This window comes from Oxyura jamaicensis, chromosome 3 (assembly GCF_011077185.1).
Source record: "Oxyura jamaicensis isolate SHBP4307 breed ruddy duck chromosome 3, BPBGC_Ojam_1.0, whole genome shotgun sequence".
In the NCBI taxonomy this organism is placed as follows: domain Eukaryota; kingdom Metazoa; phylum Chordata; class Aves; order Anseriformes; family Anatidae; genus Oxyura; species Oxyura jamaicensis.
The window spans coordinates 15,276,270-15,294,003 of record NC_048895.1 but is presented as its reverse complement, the minus strand read 5'-3'; the positions used below and the strand labels follow the sequence as shown (position 1 = coordinate 15,294,003).

Sequence of the window (17,734 nt, the reverse complement as noted above, 5' to 3'; positions counted from 1 at the left end):
ATTGCAAGGTAAGCATCTTAGGACCCTTTTTTGTGCTCCATGGCATCACTCAGGATTTCACAGTTTGAATACTGGGGACCCATGAATGCATCCAGGCATGCAGTGGCCTGAGAGAATGAAATTAAGAAGTGAAAGGAGAAAAACTGAAGCCACAGATTTACATTGCCCTCTGAGGGTAAAGAACACTAATGAAATCCTCCCACCTAGAACTCTCAAGCATTCCTTTCTGCAGTGTCTGAGAAGTTGTCATGAGCTCCACAAACCAACAAGAATATAACTGTGGGCTGGGTGGGACAACAGGTCCCACAAATAGTTGTGCCCTATTTGGGATACCTGACCCAGGAGATTCTACGTCCTGCAACTCTCGTACTGCAACTCTGCCTAACTCTCACACTTGTGCTGATGCTAGACAAGAGAGCACTCCCACTGGAAACTACAGCCCAAGTGTGTAAATACACAGGTGTGAACAGCTTTGTCATTTGCCTGCTGGAGACAAAGTTTTAGCAAAACACAGCTTTGAAGTGACGAAGACACATGGAGTCCACCCTGTGAGCACAACATCCACACACCTGAAACTGCGGCCTCTACCATGGGATGTACAATGGCTTCCTTGACGTGCTTTAAATTTACAGTGGTAATAGGTTATTATATTTATAAGGTTATTCTTTGAAATAAGCCTTTCATATGCGGTGGTAGCAATGCTAGCACAATTTCTTTAGCCTGATGCAGCCATTTGCTGTGTTGCAAACTGAGTCAGACAGGAATAATGAAAAGGGATACTGCACTCATAAAATGCACTCTCCCCAGGACCAACAGTGAAATGCAGAATAATAATATCCTTAAAAAAGGGTTCCATGGACAGCAGTGTCTTGCATTTGTTTCCTGTTATCCACTACTGCGTAATGTGTGTGCATGTATGTATGTCTCTCTTCTGCATCCACAGCTAATTTATTCTCTTACAAAAAAAGCCCCCTCTGCTGCACTAGCAACTAGAGGGGGTCATTATGGATGTCAGTGGTTTTCTGTTGTCATAACTGCAAAGTGAAAAGCTAAAGACAGGAGCCTGCTACCTGGCAGAGGAGCAGCACCCTGAGCAGAAGGGCAAACACAGGTCAGGTCAGATCCAGCGCTCTCAAGGAAACAACCAAAGAAATGCTGCAACTCTCAGGTGCTCAATCCTGGTGACTGCCATTTGGGACTTACTGCTCCAGAGTATGCAAAGCAGATTGTACCCAACTAAGTGTCAACATTCACTGCCAAGGAGTGAGAAACATCTTAAACTCAGCTGCGGTGACGTGTTTGAGCGAGCTGGACTGCTTGGGCCTGGCTGCCAAACTCTTCTCACATGGTTACGCTGCAGTCACGCCAGGCAGGACAAACAGTGCTTGATGTCAGCAGAGGGGCAGGCGCAGGCGTGAGCTGGCAAGCCATGGATGTGCAGGGTGTGAATTTCCACAGACACGCATTCACCCAGCTTACGTAGCCATCAGCCCATGGTGACACATCCACGTGCCTTTTTGCTCCTTAATGTGAATGGAATTGCTGCTATTGATTAATCAGAGCCTCGAGTGCCCCTGCATTATGATACCTTTTGTTGCTTAGAGTGCGTTTAAGACATGATAAGGTGTGAGGTGTTTCACTGGGACATGCCCCTGTGTTTCACAGAATAACAAGAGTACCCTGACCTGCGAGGGACCCACAAGAATCATTGAGCCCAACTCCTGGCTCCACACAGGAGCACCCAAAGATCAGACCAGGTGTCTGAGAGCACTGTCCAACTGCTTCTTGGGCTCTGGCAGGCTTGGTGCTGGGATCACTGCCCTGGGGAGCCTGTCCCAGCGCCAGAGCACCCTCTAGGCAAAGCACCTTTCCCTAACACCCATCCTGACCCTCCCCTCTCGCAAACTTCGCCACCTTTGGCGGCCTGCTACGGCATTAGATCCTAAAACACAAGCCTGAGGCGCACAAAGAAGGAGATTTCAGGCCACAACGTGTGCCCGACCCCTCCGTCCCCCTCCACCCCACAGCGGAACCGGGCGCCCCGCTACATCCCCTCAAATGGCGGCGGGGCCCGAGGCCGCCCCGGCCGGCCGGGGGCAGCCCCTTCCGCCGGCCGCCGCTCCTCCCCCGGGCGGCGGGGGGAGAGGCGGCGCCTCGGCTCCTCCTCTCTGCCTCCTCCGTGCCTCCTCCGGGCCGACACAGCCACCGCCACCGCCCGGGCCGCTTCCCGGGGCCGCCCTGAGCCCGGGGCAGCGACGTGTCGCCGCGCTAGGCCGCGCCGCCCGGCTCGGCGCCGCAGGTAGGCAGCGGGGAGCCGCCCCCGGCCGCCCGCCCGCCGCTAGGCCGCCCGCACAGGTGCCGCCCCGGGCTGGGGGCTCAGCCCCGGGCCCCCCTTCGGGAGAGGCCGATGAAAGTTGAATAATTTTCCTCGGGGCCCTTTGTCCGAGCCGCCCCCGGCCCGTGTGCGCTGCGAGCCGGGCGGCCGGGGCGCTGAGGGAAGGGACGCCAAGTCGGGGAGCTTGCAGCCTTTCTCTCTAAATATATATATTTCGGATTTCCATGGCAACCCGGGGCAGTTCTGAAAGTGGTGCCTGGTGGTTTTGTGTGTGTCCCCTTCCACCCCCCGCGGGAAGGCGTTTTGTGTGGAAATGTCAGCGTTGTGTCAGCCTTCCCCGGCCGGGCACTAACTGGGCTTTTCCACGCAGGTCCTCGGCGCGCTGCTGCCCGGCCACAACATCAGGCGGTTTTCTGTATGATGCAACTGGAAGAGATATGACGACGGCCTTCTTCAGATGCTCTTGGAGTATTTTCTCTAAGGTACGGCGTGGTGGTACTGTGCTCGTCACGTACGGCTGTTATACTGACCGGTGTAACGCCTGGAGCAGATATTTTGGGTTTTCTCAGTAATGCTTGCACTTGCTTCCATGCCGAGCCGGGATGGGGAGCACAAAAGGATTTGTTGTTTGTTTACAAATACCATTGGGAAGTGTGATGGTTCCTGAGTTTACAGACAAACATAATCACCACCACTTCCTTCATGGTTGTGGCACTGAGGGACGGTTGTGGCGCTGAGGGGTGGTTTAATGATGGGACTCAGTAGGTCAGGTTGATGGTTAGACCTGATGATTTTTTTAAGGTCTTTACCAACCTAGATGATTCTGTGATTCTATGATAAAATTGTAGAGAAACATCGTTTCTTACCTTTCTTTACTGTATTTTTCCAAATGCAGTATGCCCTGTTGAGAGGGACATAGCTAAGTGCGTCTGTCAAATGCTGACCACCTGTATCACCAAAGCATGAACTTCCTCTCTTTGACTGTCCAGTTATGGCCTTACCATTTTATTGATTCCCTTTTCCTTATCCATTGTTCTTATATTCTATAAATACTTTGGATTTCTGTTAGAGAACATCGAGTGATCTCAAACTTGCAAAGTACCAGTTCTAAAGTACATCAAAATATTTATTTGATGATAGACTAGGATATGTGCTTCTGAGAGTTTTGAAGTACAAGCGGTGTATTGACTTTACTGTCTTACTTGCATCCTGTCTGATGGAGTCCTTAGCAAGAAGGCGGCATATGGAACAAAGATCCCCAAGTGTAACCACTGTTGCCCTGTACAGCTACAGCTGCTTTGTGTCCCTGTGAAAAAGTCTTCTTACTGAAAACCCTGACTGCAGTACGTTAGTTGTTGTAGTGGCTGCAGTAATTGCTGCTTTAGTATGAGAGCCAGTGTGACTCTTTCCCAAATTGTAGTATAAGCAAAAGCTGTAGTTCCCTCGAAATCCTCTGGAAGTCGGACAGTACTTCCGTTGGGTAGGAAAACAATGCCTAAAATGAACTAATTGACAGATCTCCAGCTCTCTAAGCAAAAGGCACAGTGCGTTGTGCTGGCAACCTCATCACTGAGGTCTGAAGGTGGTGTGCTGAGAAACAGCTCAACCTCTCTCATCCCATTTGCCACTAATGTCTGGGGACTTCCCCCCTGGGTGTCCCTGTGTCTTCACTATCTTTCTGTTATAGGAGTCTGGTGCACATATAGAGGAATTTTGCTTTTCTGTTGCCAGCATGAACTTCATGGGAGAAAAGGGACATCTATTTCCAAGGCTGAACAGAAACATTTTCCTGAGAAGTGTCAGGAGCCGCTAGAGAGGGCAGAGAAAGCAGTTTGCAGACTTGTTCTTTGTTGGTTTGAGTGAGAAGAAGTTGGGAAGTAGAATCATAAACGTATAATTTCTCCTTTTGGGGCTCCAACTTGGTGTAAAAGCCACTTCTCCTTTCTCTCTTCAGACTTCTGGGGAAATGAGGAACTGTATATTTCTTGAACACACGTGTCAAGGGCCACAGACATCTTACAATTCAGGATTTGAAGTCCTTCAAGTTGGCAGGCTCAGCCAACTTTTTTTTTTTTTTTTTAACCTTTATTTTGTTGATTCTTGCTGTTTTATGAATAAGGCATAAAGAGAGAAAAGGTGAGCATGAGTGGATGTTCTATGCGTGTATTTCTGGGGCTTCATATGAATAATTCCTAAGCAATATTCTCCAACACATGTAAGGTTTTCTGTGCCTGTTTGCACCTACCTCACCTAGGTATTAGGCATTAAAATATCTGTGTATTCTTTTCAAAAGAATATATTAAATTATTTTCTTCCTACTTAAAAATGGTGGATCTGTTTTCTGACCAGATGTTCCAAAATACTCATCTTTGGATAGAGAAAATGCTAGGATATTTCAGCTATGAATCTGGTCTTAAAACATAAAAAGAAACACACACCCCACCTAAGGTGGCAAGCAGTAGGTTATTATAGTTGGAGTAGCATATTTGGTGCTTTGCAAGACCTTGCTTTTATTTTCTGGTATTCTAAATGTAGCATAACCATGCTCTATTTTTTATGTTTATAGACATATTTTTCATTCTTGTAAGTGGAAGCTCTTTGGGGGATGAAAAGGCAGTGATGAGGTGATCCCTTTTGATTGATCTTCTGTTGGGATGGTATTAACATCACAAGAACTGTTAACAAACACGGGTGGCACTTGATGATGCTCCCCAAGGTAAAGTTTTGGTAGTCTTGCTTGCCAAATACTTGCCCTGCAGAGCGGCTTCCTGCCTCTCGCTCATGGACTGGGGTTGCTCAATAAGACTTTGTAGAAAGTATGATGTGCCAGCTTTTGGATAACCCCTGATCTCAGCTTTTTGCATAATGTCAAAACTGTTAAATATTTTTATTTGGCTATTTCATAGTGGCTTGCAGTTTTTCTGAGCTGTGGTATGGCTTTGGAAAGCCATGATTCCCATGAAAAATCACATTTTTAGAAAATTACTTTCAGATTAATGAATTGAGCCTAACCCCGCCAAAGATAGCAAGTGGGAAGCCTGCACAGGGAAACCTGCTGTTGATGCAAATCCCCGTGAGCTTCTGTCAGACTCCTTTCAAAAAGTCAGAACCTTACTGTTACAGTTTTTGTTCTGGCTGATGTAGTTCTGCCTTTCCTCAAAATGTCACTACTCCACAAGCTCTGCCTTTGACAGACTTGTAGCTGGAGTGTCTGCCGGGGCTCCTTGATCTCTGTTCAGCTGCACGTACCTTTGTGGAGCTATACAAGATGCTCATATTTCACCATTTTCCAAGGAGATGATGTGCACTGTAATGCTGGTGCCTGACAAGAGTACAAAGATTTCACTCCTTTATTGTGTGATAGTGTGGGCAGATAACCACAAGGGCTTTTTTTTTTTTTTTTCTTCTGATACAGGTTTTTACTGCTTTGTTAATTGTTTCTGAATGATTCTACCACTCCTGGCATTGAAGAACTTGACGCATAATGACCTAAATAGCTGTAGGAAAACTGTTCCAGCACAGAAGCTGCCTTCTGACTTCAGATTAGCGTTCATCATTGGAAAGTTAGGTTTCCAGATGAGAAGAAATGCATTTGGCACATTGGATATATCACAGATGTTCCATTTAATTTGTTTCATTTAATACCTGGAGAACTGTGAAATACTACTTCTGACATAGCTTGTCTACAGGGAGATGGATCTCTCTCAAATATTTACCAAAATGTTTACACTTGCTTATTACTCTAAATAATTTGTGGATACACTCACTCGAACAACCATAGACTGTTCAGCACTGGGGGCTTTACAGGGTAACTTTTTTTCAGAAGATCTTATTTTTATGCTTAAAAAAGTGATGCTCAGCTAAAGCTCACGCTGCTCTTTTTTAATTTTTATTTTCATTTTAAATCTACTGTCAAGGTGACTTCAGCTAGGGAAGGCAAAAGAAACTAGTACAAACTCACAGTATGAAAATCTGGTGCTGTTTTGCCCTGGCCTTGTAGTCTGCACACCGTGCAGTGGGGATGTAGCTGTCTTGCCCTTCATATTCACATTACTTTTTTTTTTTCCTTGCCAGTTTCCTCATTTGAGGAAGGCTCTGCAAGGTGGCATTACGAAAGAGATGATATGAGACAGGATGGTGGCATTGCTCATTAAGCTTTTCAAATGCTCTGCTTTTACGCAGCCCCTGGAAGTGGGTTGCTGAGAAAGTAGCATGGTCTGTCTCGGCTCAGCACGGCCCAACCAGGTACAGAATATGCTGGCTTGTGACAGCACACGTGGCAAAGAGCAGGGCCGATGAGAGATGTGGATAACGGATAAATGCCTTCCTTGTCAGGTTGCTTTCGTTCCAGCGAAGCTCATCTGGGGTCAGCACTCCTGCTAACTTTGTGGACAAGGTGGGAGTACGAGATTGGAGTTGCTATTAAAACGTGTGCAGAACGCACTGAAATACCTGTGTGTGTGTGTGTGAACAGAAATACACGTGTAATTAATTATTCAGCTTTCAGAAGGCTGGGCTGGCACAGGCTCCTCTCCAAGTTGTGTAAGGAAGCGTGCTGCTGGGGTGTGCGCCAAGCGTGGATGGCTTCTGGGGACAAGTCACAGCTCTCCTCCGACTCTAGCCTTGCCTTCCCCCGACAATCTGCTTCTTGCTCTGAAGCCTCAGGATGTAAATAGGTATTCAGAAAAAGCTTGAGTTCGCAGAACAGCTTCCGTAGCCTTAACCTCATTCTCTGAAACTGCTTAAATCCTTTTTTTTTCTAAAAGCACCTCTTGGCACCCCTCCTGAAAGGGAGATGTCTGTCTTGCGGTGTGGGGGCAAGCGGGGAAACTTCAGCCCGAGGAATTAGCTGGTTGAAAGAAACTGAAAGCTTGCATTAGCCCAGGCTGCTCCATATTGTCTTACAAAGGTGGTGTGTACTTTGCTCGTACCGTGGTTTCCTTGTTACAAGGTTAAATCTTGCTGATTCAACAAAGAGCTGTAAAATAGCAGTGGGAAACCTAGACTTTTGAGGACAGGGTAAATACACCAGACCAATAACAGGCACATCGTTGCCTGGAAGCAATCCCTGGTGCATTTTTGTCTCCCAGTAACGTTTCAGGTATCATTTTCCTGATAAGTATCTCCGGTATTTATCACTTCTCTGGAAACAGTAAAATGTTTCGCTTTAATGTGAGTTGTGGGTGGCTTCTGATGGTTTTCTGTTCCAAAAGGGCCTCTTCTCAGGTGTTGTGCTTGAAGCCAAAACTGCATTTGGAGAGGAGCTTCTGTGAATAACATGAAGGTTTGGAGCTAATAAGCTCTGTGTTCCTGGGTGTCTATTGTAGTACCAGCTAACTAATCAAAACTACCAATTTAAGTTGGAGGTATTGCTAGTAGGTTAGATTTATTTTCGTTTGAGAGGTAGAGTGTAGATAAAGGAGAAATTACTACTTAGTTCTGCACCTTGCAGGGACTGTGCTGGCTTCATAAATTCTAATTTGTATTCTTAGTGCAAAATTACAGCTTTACAAACCAGGGCGTGCACACAGGAAAATTCCCAGTAAAAAAATAAGATGAATTCACTTGAAGTTGCTACCTCAAGTAGCAAACAGAAAAGTGCTTGATAGTGCTAACGGCAAACTGCCAGAAAATGAGGAAATGTGAGAACGAAGCTAAGCATGGGTAGGTGAGGCTTAGTTTGTGCCTTGTATGATACAGTGTGCTTATGGAGCTGCATGCTGCTGTTTCAGTAGCAAAGGCTTCACCATCTGAAAAACAGAGGGTGACAGAATATGGAAAGGCAGTTTCCGAGGAACTTCACCCAATTGGTAAGAGTTTAAAAAAAAGAACACGTGCGCAGGAGTTACAACCATCCCATGCAATCGCTTCTGAGTAATACCCAGAAGTTTGTTTGTTGTGCTCTTCTTCTAACTGCTGGAAGCTTGCTTGTGTAACTTCAGTCAGAGAGCAGTCATCACAGAACTTGTTGAAATTGATGTGATTAAGATATTACTAACTGCGCAGATCTCATACTGTGCTGAATGTAGAGTATCCAAGCGTGTGTTTACTGCATTTATCGTTACAGATGTTTTATTCAATGTTGTTTGTTGTACAGCCGTGTCATATCTCAGTTGCCAAGCCTGTTATTGAATGAGAATGGTTTTCAGAGGAAGCTGTGTAATGGTTAAATACGACATACTAATCTCCGTGTGTTCGGACCCTAAGAGTGCTGTGAATCTGCATCATCAAAGCTGTTTTCTTGAATGTGAAAGGGGGAAAAAGTTTGACTTCAGTAAGTCATTTCAACAACAGGGTAATTTAATGTCACTCTTTAACTGAGGAAATTAATTGTGTGTACAGGATAGGTTTAATATATTGAAGGCATGTTGCAAATGCAGCCATAATCCTCTATTTCCATTTTTTCTCTAGTATCTAATCCCTTAAATTTTTTACTATGTTAGTTTAGTATGCATTGCTAGACAAGATGTGAGTAAATCACAGTGATTACCGGAGAAAACAAAGTTAATCTAACCCGGTTTTAATTGGATGTCATTTAAATATTGATGTCATGAAGTTACCCAGATGCATATCCTTCTTGCTGCACATATGCTCTCCTAAGCAGGAGGCTCAGGGGATGCACCATCTCCTAACTCATCCCGCGCAGCTTACGCAGTGCACTCCATTTCCCTGCATTTCACTTGAAGGAGTTAAAATATCCTGCAGCGGTTTTGTTCTACGTTGATGTTGAAAGCCATTGTTTTTAGGGTGTTTAAATCAGCAACTTTATGTATTGCTGCATATTTTAAAATGCTGATTCAGAAAGCTGGTTATAAATCCATTTATCTTGGAAGTGGTTAGCAGTGTAGCTCAAGGAAAGGCTGTGATGTTGGTGGGCAAGTGAAACAGCGTTTTTGGGTTGTCTGCCAGGTTAACATACACAGAAGGGCTCAGGTGTAGGCCAGGATTTTTCTCTTAAAATAGGCTTCTCACATTTACCTCAGTAATTTGGATTTAGTTCTGGTAATTCCGTCCAGTTGTCTTTTTATTTTTATTTTTTCTTCCTCTATCTGAAGTGATATTTCCTAATTTAAGGACTGCAGTTTGGGGAATGCCTGTTTTTGGCAGCGTAGATCAGAATATTCCTCTGCAAATGTGGCTGTTCCCTGAGGTTAATTATCCATAAGGCCCTGACTTATGAGTCTACTAGAATAGCTGTTAACTATGAATAATTTAGTGCAGCATCGTATTGCATGCCATTTAAGAAGGTCTCTGTCTGTGAATCTTTGTATCTTGTTGAAATCCACTTCACTCATTGGAATTCTGTTGTGTTCTCCTCGTTCTGTTTTAAGGTTTTGTCAGTGTCCGGAGGCGATGTGAATTTTTACTACTTTTTTACCCTAAAACGTACCTGTGAAAGAGGAGGTATCATTCCTTTGTGAATATTTGAGGTATTAAACTTGTCCTCATTGTTAAACTGGCCTTTACATTTATTTTAAATCTTGCTCCTGCACAGTGCAGCTAGCATTTTCTCCACTGAGATTTATGTACTTCAGACGATTTGCATCTTGGAAAATACTTTGAAGCAATGCTTCATTATAGGGGAAGGAGAGAGGTTTAATGAAAGACTCGCTAACAAGAGTACAAGATTTTGGTGCTTCCTACAAATTGCTTTAGTTGCTCATGCATCTGGCTAGAGCAGGCTGTGTCTCATTACAGAGGCTTTTCTTTTGGGAGAAAAACTGCAAATACACAACTTTGAAGCAGTTCCAAGTGCAGATAAATTTACTGTATGCCTTTAGGAGACTTGATTATTACATCTTAGCACTGGTTGTGTTTTTCAAGAATGCTAAAGTGATATTGTTCTGTCTTTATCACGAGCGAGGCTTTTCACAAAACACCCAAAACGTTAGGGAAGAGCTTCATAAGGAAAGAATATGCTTTGGAAAGGCCGAGAGACACAAAAATGTGAGCACGTAACAGTAGTATTGAAAAAAGTTTTCTCTGGGACATTGTAGGGAGAGAGACTGCTTTATGATATCTAAGGAAGGCCTGTCAGACATTTGAGATGTTTTCCTTTGTTTTTTCCCTGTGTTGCTGCATCCAGATTTCCCTTGGTGCTCCCATTCTCTATGTTCAGTATTGACTGAATTGGAAGCATGGAATACTCCTTCCCCCTGAAAGGGGAGACAGATCTTCAGTTTTTCTGCACATCTGTGGGCCCTGATGGTCTGTTTTCACCCTCTTTAAAAATCACTTTTAAAACACGTGGAAGCACGTTACCCTCACTGTCGTACAGCATGGCTAGGAGGGGAAAAAGGCAAGGGTACATCAGCACTGTGCTCAGTGTTGTTTCTATGCTTCTCTTCATTGGGATGCTGTCTTACAGCTGTGCATATCTTACCTTGTCTTCGGAACTGTTTTGTAGGGCACTTCCAACCCTGTTTAGAAAGCAGAACTTTTTTTTTTTTCCAGATGAGATCGGCTGCAACGTATGTGCTGCTGTTAGAAGTTGACACGGTGACGTGCAGTCATCCCTCGGTGCCTACTCGAGTGATTGAAGATGAAATAGGCCTTTTATCTTCTTGTGCTCCTTCGCAGGGTAGTAAGTAATTTAGGTGTCCCGTAGGGGTTGGCAGTTAAGCGTTCAGATTTTGCTGGATGTGTTTATTTCTCTTTAGAGGCGAGGATACAGATCAGTCCCTTTGAACAGGCGCTCTTTGAGCCGTGCATTATAGGGAAGTTTTAATAAACTCTCCAGCCTGTAATAGTTCTGCAGTTTATGGCTGAGCTGGCCAACGCTTTGATAGAAATGCAGCTTTGTTTGCAGACGGAGGGAACTCGTGTTGGTGTTCAGTCCTGGTGTAAAATTTCTAAGGGTGTTTATTTTCAAACGAAGTCTTTAAAATTCAACTGAAGATTAGCGGGACTTTCCCTCCTCCAGGGCTTTTTGATCTATGTTATGATTGTCTTCTCTGTGCGAGTGCTTTTAGTACAGATATAAACTACAGTGTGCTGTGCTAGACAGCCCCGAGAAGTGGAATTGCCATTTTTCCTGGATGGAGTTACAAACATCATCTGTTTGTGCTCTCTGAGTCCTACGTGCTCACATTTTTCTCATGCACGTGGCGTGCTCTTCAGATCCTGATTTGTCTGAAACTCGAGGATGCCCTCCGACATCAGATTTCAGCTGCTGTAAATGATTAATGCCATATCGTTCGCGTGGGTTGTTGCCGCTGGGCTCTCCCCAAATGGCAGGCGTAGGTTTTAGAGCTCCTTTGGAAAAAACAGCGCATGCGAGGCGGCGGAGCGAGGGCACCCTCTGCGACACGCCGTGGTTCAGCCTCGCTGAGCACAGCTGCCTACCTGTGCAGACGTCTGGCACGCTGCCTCTGCCTCCACCAGAGCGAGGGCAGGAAGCTCCAGCAGCTTCCTTGAGCCCCCCAGCAGCAGTTTTATACCCAGCTTCAGGCTTGGAGCGTCACGCAGGCTGGTTTTGCGGAGGGTTTGTCCTGCAGGTCTGTGCAGCGCTGCCTTGGGGCTCTGGCATCCTTTGTGTCTTCCCTTGCCCTGCTGTATGTGTGCAGGGCAGCTCCAGAATGGTATGAAGCGTGTACAGAAAATGGTTGTGGGGATCAGGCACTGAAGGTGATCTCCTCCCTCTATGTACGTTCCTTTACCCGCGCTTTTTGGTACCTCGGAGGGAGTTTTACCACCTACGTGTGCGCTGTGACTGCAGTGCTTCTGGCAGCAGAAAGGCAGAAGTGCCTGAAAGATTTCTGTTGCTGTTAACGTAAGAATTTATTGGTGCTGTGCACAAGAATAAGCCAACCTTCATACCTGAACGTGTGGGAGGAAACGGATGGTGAAGTTACACTCTGCCTTTTATTTTTGTCTTTAAAGTATTTTTCATGTTCCTGTTGAAATGTGTCAGTTAAATTGTTGCAGTATGAAAAAAAAAAACAAAACACACCGATATAGCTGACAGAGTGTCTTTTTCTTGTTAGTCTGCAACCAGAACTTCATTAAAGCCCTGCTATTTGTTGTTTCTCCTTCAGCTTTTATCAAGTGGTGATTTTATGCAATGGCATCGAGCCACAGTTCTTCACCAGTGCCTCAGTCAAACAGCAGCGATGCTTTCTTTAAAAAGGAAATGGATGTTGCAACACGCTTTCGACCTGTGCAGTCACTGCCTGATGTCTGTCCCAAGGAGCCCACAGGTAATGTTGCTGTGCAAGGAGAGTGAAAACGCAGTTATGCTTGCTAATGTTAAAGTCCATTTTCAATTCTTCAGTCAAACTTCCAAACTTTCTTGCATTCTGTGTGTAGTATACTAAGCAATGGCCTTATTTCAAAGTATGCTGCAGTTCTGCTTCTTACCATACAGTTTCCCTTTGGAGCAGTAGGAGAACCCATTTGCAGCTTCTTTTTAGATCTCCACGTTATAGGTAGGGTCTTGCCTGTGTGATTCTACACTGTAGCTGTGATTCTTACCACATACAAGAAAAAAGGTGGAACAGATCTATCCAGCGTGCTTGGAGTCTTGTTGCTCCACTTCTGTGTAATGTCCCAGCCCTTTTGCAGTGGGAAGCAAAAGACCAAGACCTGTCTGTACCACTGTCATAAGCCTCTAGTGGTATTAGAAGACCAGGTTATGGTCAAAGTCATAGCTGCTGTGGTATACCAAAGCTTAGTCGATCAAGAGGGGTGGTGGGATGAGATCTTAAGGAATATGATTCTAATGAATTTCAACTGTATTTCTGATCAAGTAGTCCAGATTATTAAAAATGTGTTTAAGGGGTTGGATTTTTTTTCTTCTTCAGTGGAAGTTAATGCTGTTGAGCTAAAGATATTTAGTGAGTGTGCATACGCTTTTGTGTTCAAAACTTGTGTTGCTTAATGTGATAGAAGAAATGCAAGGTAGCATTGAAGAAGCAAAAATACAACTTTTGGTTTCTCATCTTAAAAAAAAAAAACTGTCTTTTGTGCCGCAGGCGATCCCAGTAATTTATGTGACAGCCCATCTCTAGTTACGGATCAGCACAGATGGACTATTTATCATTCCAAAGTCAATCTCCCAGCAGCACTAAATGATCCTAGGTTAGCAAAAAGGGAATCTGATTTCTTTACAAAAACATGGGGAGTGGACTTTGTGGACACTGAAGTCACGCCTTCATTCTACCTCCCACAGATCACCAAGGAACATTTTGCATTATACCAACAGGAAATCACTCCGGTAAGGATGCAAAATCCGATACACGTGGTACTAGGGACCAGAAAGAGATAGGAGAACCTGCTTCTAATGAGTGATTGTCCCTGCTAGGAGTCCAACATACAGTTAGCTGAAAAATAATTTGTTCTCCAGTGCTTGTTGACTTTCCGCTAGGCTTTCTCACTTTATAAGCTCAATATTATTAGCGCGAAAAATGTCTAAATTCCGTCTAGAAAGTTTAATGTTTTTTCACTTGTATTTCTGAATACCGCCGTCTGCACCAGAGCTTGCATTCCATATTCAATCCTTCTGATTATTAATCCTTTTTCTGTAAGGATTGTTTAATGATTGATCTCTACAGTGCAACGTAACATTTTAAGACCTTTGGATCAAATATAAAACATGACTAAGTGCTGCAAGGATTAGACATATTTCTAAAGAATCTCCAATTTAAACATTTACACGTGAAGTTCTAAAACTATAAATAGATCTATTATTTCAATGATTTCTTTTGTAACAGGAAATTTTAAGCTACATCTAAGGACACCAGGACCAGTAGGAGACTTCTAAAAACTTAAAATACAGGTGTCAGTAAGTATGTAGTAACATTCTTTTTTTAAATTATTATTTTATTTTGAACTGAAAGAACACATAGAAGTCTCCCACTGTTTTCTGCTTCCTTGGTTTGTAACTTTCTTACCTTTCTGCTGTTACAGAATTGGCTGCAGGAAGTGTTACTTGTGTAAATCACAGTTAAAGTATGTCAAAGGGAATTGTCTGCAATGCCATTCATTCACACACTCGACATTTAAAGCATTTAAGAGCTCTGTTAAAATTAATGTGTAATGCAGTGACTGCGAAATGAAAGAAGGTTTTGGAAAGAGGAACTGGCCCATGATGTAGCTTCTAGCAGAGATCTAGCTATCCATCGGTGGTCTTTAGAAGCATGATTTCTGATCACTGTGGTCTCGAGTGCTGACTGCACCTGTAGGTAAAACTTGAAGCTCAGCATGACAAAACAAGATAAGTGATTTCAGCTAGGTGTTCATTAACAGGATGTAGAAGCAATATCTACTTTGATTCAATTAATTAAGCAATGAAAGAGCATTTTGTGTTGGTGTGATTTCTGGATTAGGCAGCAAATAAGCATTTAGATATGTAATTACAGCCAATAATTTATGGTTATCTCCTATTACATAGAGAGGTTATATTATTTTTTCAATAACTGAAAAAACAACATAGCAACCAAAACTTTTAACCTATGGTACCTTTCACTTGGACAAACATCTGAGCTTTTAAGATGAAAAAATAGTACTGTGAAGGTGTCAGAATTATTTGGCATGATGCAGTATGTTTCCGTGAAAACGTTCTGTTTCAAAGAAAATGATTTTTTTTTTAAGTCTCAGAGTAATTCTTTAATATATTTTCTCTTTTACAGAGAGAGAAGGTTCATGAAAGATGCAAGAATATTTGTCCTCCTAAAGATACCTTCGACAGGACCCTGTTACACACCCATGGTATAGTCAAAGCCCTCCTTTAGTCATTGAAAAGCCATTCCTTTAATGAATACTATAACATACTGATCATCTCTTTTACTTGCTTATGGGCTTCATGTGCAAATAGCTGCTGGTGGTTTTTTTGTAACAATAATTGAAAACCTAGACATGATTGACTAGATGTATTCGTGACCACTGCTCATACCAGATAGGTCAAAATGCTTGTGAGACCTGCTCATGTTTTTTTTCTTGGCATGTTTATATTCATGGTAGGTCACTAAGTCCCTGGCAGTGTTTTCTTTAACTTTCTTTTGTTTAAGATAAGCTGAAACTATTAGAGCAACCTTCTAGCAGCTCTTGACTTTGCAACGAAGAGCAGCAGCAGTGGGCCATTCCCGACTCTGCCATGAGGATCAAAGAATGGCTGAAGTGGGAGGTGACTTCTCAAGGTGGCCTAGTCCAAACCCCTTGTTCAAGCAGGGTCACCTCAGGCAGCTGTCCAGGACCCTGTTCAGTCTGGTTTTGAGTATTTCTACAGATAGAGACTACACAACCTCTCTGGGCAGCCTGTTTCAGTGTTGGCCACCTGCACAATAAAATATGGATTTTTTCATGTCTCATTTTGTACTTGTTGCCTCTTGTACTGTCACTGGCCACTACTGAGAAGAGTCTGGTTCCCTCTTCTCCACACTCTCTCATTGGATATTTATAAACACTGATAAGATTCCCCCTGAGCTTTTCCATGCTCAACAGTCTGAGCTCTTTCAGTCTCTCCTTGTATGAAAGATACCCCGATCCCTAATTCGTGTTTGTGGCCCTTCGCTGGACTCGCTGCAGTATGTCCAGCCCAGAACTGGATACAGTGCTCCAGATGTGGTCTCACCAGTTCTGTGTAGAGAGAGAAGATCAGCTTCCATTGACCTGCTGTCAGTGTTTTTCCAAATACAGTCCAGGATACTTTGCCACAAGGGTGCAGTGCTGGCTCACGGTTGGTTTGTTGTCCAGTAGGACCCCCCCAGATCCTTCTCTGCACAGATGCTGTGCAGCTGCTCAACCCTCAGTGTGTAGCGTGCCTGGGGTTATTCCTCCCCTAGGTGCAGGGCTTCACATTTCCTATTGTTGAACCTCATGAAATTCCACTCTGGCCAATTCTGGTTAGTGTTTCTATCATTAGTGTTAGGAAGGAAAACCTGGAGCACTTTATTTTTTGGTGTCTGCAGGCGTAGCAAGTCTGAATTTCAAGATTTTATGGAAATAGTTCAGCTAATATGAAACTGGACAAAGGAAGGGGAAAGGCAAAATGAAAAACAAAAGGAAAATAAACCCTTATAAGTTGTAGCAAGTTTGTAATATTTAAATTTTAAGTTAATGTTTTTGAGAAAATGAATTAAAGATTAATTTGCAAATCACTGTTTGATCAGGCTCATCTGTATCAATTGTCTGCATGTAATGCAGCAAGAAGCATTCAGTAGCGTACTGCTTGTGATCACATTGTTCTTCCGATCAGCTTTCTTCCTTCTTTTCCAGGCAAAAGGCAGCCCTTCTGCAGGATTTCTCTGGGCTTGTTATTTTGAAGTAGCTCTTCGTGCATGAATCTGTTTGTGGCACATACTGTGAAAGACAAGTTCCTTCTTTAGGCTTAGCTTTATCCATTTTTAAAGAGTTTTGTTTCTAGAAAGAAAAAAAAAATACTGTGTCACCAAAGTGTCTGGACACTCTTTTTGTAGGTGGGCAATTCCTAGAAGCATCATTTGGTAAACCGAAACCTATAGTTTCTTTTTTAGGCATTGCTTGTTTTTGCCCCAGCTCTGGCCCACAAGACATGGCCTTTCACTTCCTTAAGAGTTGGTCTGTCCAGCCACTGAGAACAGCAGGATGATTCTTAGGTTTCCTTTAGTATTTCAATCCCAATCAAGTAACAAAGAGGTGAGAGAAATGTGGGAGATAATTCTGATGTACTGCTTACCATGCTTGTCAAGAACAGGGAGACTGTCCAGTTGAGGTACAGGCTTTACCCAGTCAGGCCTTGAAAACCTTCAAGGACAGAGACTATCCAGTATCTGGACAGCCTTCTTGACTGTCCTCATGGTGAAAAGGGTTTTCTTTTTCAGTCAGAACTTTTTTTGTGTCAGTTTATGATCCTGTTACTTGTCCACTCACTGTGAGGAGTCTGGCACTGTTGTCTTGAAAACCATGTAGCATTTTAAAGTGTTCAATTAAATTGTTTTTAATTCTTTGCTCATGAATGACTTCTTGTGTTTTGCTTTATTTTAGATAAATCCAGGACAGATCTGGAACAAGTACCTAAGGTATGATTTCTGTGAACTCTAAACTTTTACAAGGATTCTCACATATATCCTTGAATATATGGATGTACTCTTCTGTTAGGTGGAAGTCTTGTCCAAGCTGATCACTTAACTGATTATCAAGAGTGTCTGCAATGCTCAGAATTTACAAAAATTAAGAACAAGCTGCTTTATCTTATTCTTTTTTTTTTGTTTGTTCATTTTGTTAATTTTGTTCTCCCTTAAAGTAGAAAACAAGTGCCATTATTTTTTTAATCTTTAATAGTTAAAACCTTAGAGCTGGGAAAAATTTGCCAGCCTGTGTTTTGGGAAGGGGAAACTGGAGAATTTGATAGATGTTTGAGTATTGCATAGTGTGCAACTTAGCATTAGGTTTAACTCCTTGAATCCTCAAGGCAAGCCCTCT

General features: G+C 43.3%; 1 protein-coding gene across 3 annotated transcripts in view; it reads left to right on the top strand.

The window, feature by feature from the left end:
• The first annotated feature begins 2,105 nt into the window (after positions 1-2,105).
• VPS54 (VPS54 subunit of GARP complex) overlaps positions 2,106-17,734 on the top strand; it is a 49,568-nt gene continuing 33,939 nt past the window's right edge. The window contains exons 1-6 of one of the 3 annotated variants that reach the window (XM_035323365.1): positions 2,106-2,299; positions 2,706-2,817; positions 12,373-12,534; positions 13,309-13,550; positions 14,965-15,043; positions 17,297-17,331. In XM_035323365.1, the coding sequence (XP_035179256.1) occupies positions 12,399-12,534; positions 13,309-13,550; positions 14,965-15,043; positions 17,297-17,331 (492 nt within the window). In that variant the 5' untranslated portion in view covers positions 2,106-2,299; positions 2,706-2,817; positions 12,373-12,398. Of the gene's footprint in view, positions 2,300-2,705; positions 2,818-12,372; positions 12,535-13,308; positions 13,551-14,046; positions 14,118-14,964; positions 15,044-17,296; positions 17,332-17,734 lie in introns of those variants that run through there. The other 2 variants (XM_035323367.1, XM_035323366.1) reach the window with 2 other exon arrangements.